We start from the raw sequence: 2,634 nt of genomic DNA, 5'->3' as shown, positions 1-2,634 counted from the left end.
ATTGTTTGGTAAAGGTGTGCAATATGCAGCCAATATATATTACAAGCTGACAATATGGAAAAGCTTGCATTTAATAGAGATATTGTTTTAAATTTAGGTTAAAACTTTAATGATATAATATTTATCTCAATGTTTTTGTTTCTTTCCAAATTTAATAATCCAAAAATTTGATTAATATTTTGTATCCATCATCTTTATCCCTAAATTAATCTAAATAAAATAAGCTTTGCTTGACATGGATGGCTAGAGATTGTGCTTAAATTTTTTCCTTTATAATAAAAAATTAATTATTTGATTAGTGTAATTATTTTTAAAAGTTTATATGTAATAAATTTAAAATTTCATGAATAAGGTTCAGTCTTTGCAACTTTAAATTTTCATATCCAAGTCTTATCATATTTAAATGTCATATAAATTTTTATAAATTATTTTAAATTTAAATTTTATTATGCGTGAATTCAATTTAAATATATTAAAATTTTCAATTCATTATATTTTATTAAATTAATTCTTAGTTTTAATTGATGGGACCGATTTGTAAGATAATTATAGTTATAATTATTACTTGAATAAGTGACATTGGTATCATTGGCAGATTTTATTTTCAAAACCAGATTCCTTGGGTCTGCCATTTTGTCAACCTTGTATGTATATATATATATATAATTTAATATGCTATAATTCGATTAATTCTGAATTTAATTCTAAAAATAATAATTTAAATATACTTAATTTAAATTTAAATTAATTTAAAAATAGTTTAAATTTGAAACAATTTGAATAAATAATTTAAAAAGATTAGAATTTAAAGTAATTAAGAATCCAAAATGTTTTAAACCAAATAATAAAAATTTGAACCTCAAAATTAAATGACTTAAACGTAAAATAACCCAAAACTCACCTCATTCGACCCGACGAGTTTAAAATACCAAAATAAATAAATATAGTGCCTTTTTTCTATACATATTTCTAGACTTATGGCTTTTTCATAAAACATAAATTTTCCATAAAAGAAAACAATATGATTTTTTGTAAAAATCATGGAAAATAAAATCCAAAAAGGAAAATAATTTTCTAACTCTGCCTATATTTAAAATTTATGCACAAATTTACTTACATGAAAATATTTCAAACATTTAAATGCTGTATTATTGTATCCTTAGATTGTTGTTGATACCTCCTTTTTTCTTTATTAACAAACCATTGAACTGTTCTTCTTGCAATCGGCAACCACAGCCGCCTTATTCTCTCTTCCTTTGTGTAATTTTCCGACAAGTAACCGCCGCCGCCTGTTATGTTCCTCGACAAAGCAGTGATTTCCGACATTGATCTTTTGTCACCTTGGTTAATTGTATGGCGGCTGGTACTTGCTTCATAATCATTGCTTCTGTTTAATGAACTCACTTTGTTCTCAAACAATCTCTTTATCTCTACCTCTTCTTTGATCTTCATGATCCCATCGTTTCCGATGGGTTTCGTGGACCGACGGTTATCATCGTCAGTTCCTGGTATTGAGAACCTGTTGCTCGACATATCGTTGAGCATTTCGGCGTTTAAGAACATAAGGTCCGATGAACTTACACTACTCCATCGGTTCTTCATTACCACATCGGATACAATGATTTTGTGATTTAACTTATGAAAGATTTCGGGTTCGGGTCTCGGATCTTGCTCTCTTTGTATGTAAAGTTCTATGTTCGAGTCTTCAGTTAACTCGGATTGATTCCTTGAGAACCTCATACTATTTGTGTATACAAACATGGTCAAATCCTCAGCGTTGACTTTTTGTCTACAAAGTGGACAACTTGAATGTTTTTCAAGCCATTGATCAATACAATCAATATGGAATCCATGTTTGCATTTAGGTAATAACCTCATGATTTCGATATCATCGAATTTCGATAAACAAACTGCGCATTCGAGCCCCTTCTTCGATCCTTTAAGCGACGAGAAACGAAAAAACGGGAGTGATTCGATGACTTTCCTGTCGATCCCGGAAAATCGAGATCTTGTCCGATGGAGCAACCCGAAGTGATGATTGTCACCGTGATGAACCGGTCTTCCTCTATGACATAACTTGGCATAGATTAGTAAGAAAAATGTTAAGGCAAACATGACACAAAGAATACCTATGACAACCGCAAGGCTCGGTCGGAAATTCGAGACGGGATCATCACTTGGATCGGGAGATTGCGCATCGACGAGGACGATTGAGATAGAAAGAACTAAACTAATCAACACCGTTAATTGATTCATCGGACAGTATCTGTGCATCTTAGAATTTTCCCCCCAGAATTCTATTGCTTCACTGCATGCATTTTAGTTAGCAAAAGATGTACTTTTAATAGTTCATATACAGGTAGTTTGATATATATACATATATTATTATATATCACGATGATGAAATTTAAAAGTATTTTGTCTATTTTATGGTGCCACCTAACAAATTATTAAATAATTAAAAAAAGGTTTGCTTTTGAAACTTTGAAAGAGTTTTTGCATTTGACATTTAGGAGATATTCCATTCAGAATGATAAGAGGCCTGCCATTTGTGTTCTAAATTTTGTTTAAGACAAAACTGTTTACTTTTGTATGTTTTTTTAATTATGTTTTGATGATTGAATTATTTAAAAG

General features: G+C 29.9%; 1 protein-coding gene across 1 annotated transcript; it reads right to left on the bottom strand.

Moving 5' to 3' along the window:
* Positions 1–1,070: 1,070 nt before the first annotated feature.
* Positions 1,071–2,355, bottom strand: LOC108472484 (E3 ubiquitin-protein ligase ATL42-like). The gene has a single exon (XM_017774026.2). The coding sequence runs from the start codon at positions 2,272–2,274 to the stop codon at positions 1,129–1,131; it is 1,146 nt and encodes a 381-aa protein (XP_017629515.1). The 5' UTR covers positions 2,275–2,355; the 3' UTR covers positions 1,071–1,128.
* Between the last annotated feature and the right edge of the window lie 279 nt (positions 2,356–2,634).

The sequence above is a fragment of the Gossypium arboreum genome, chromosome 7 (genome assembly GCF_025698485.1).
Source record: "Gossypium arboreum isolate Shixiya-1 chromosome 7, ASM2569848v2, whole genome shotgun sequence".
NCBI lineage: Eukaryota > Viridiplantae > Streptophyta > Magnoliopsida > Malvales > Malvaceae > Gossypium > Gossypium arboreum.
This window is presented reverse-complemented; position numbering and strand designations above follow the sequence as displayed.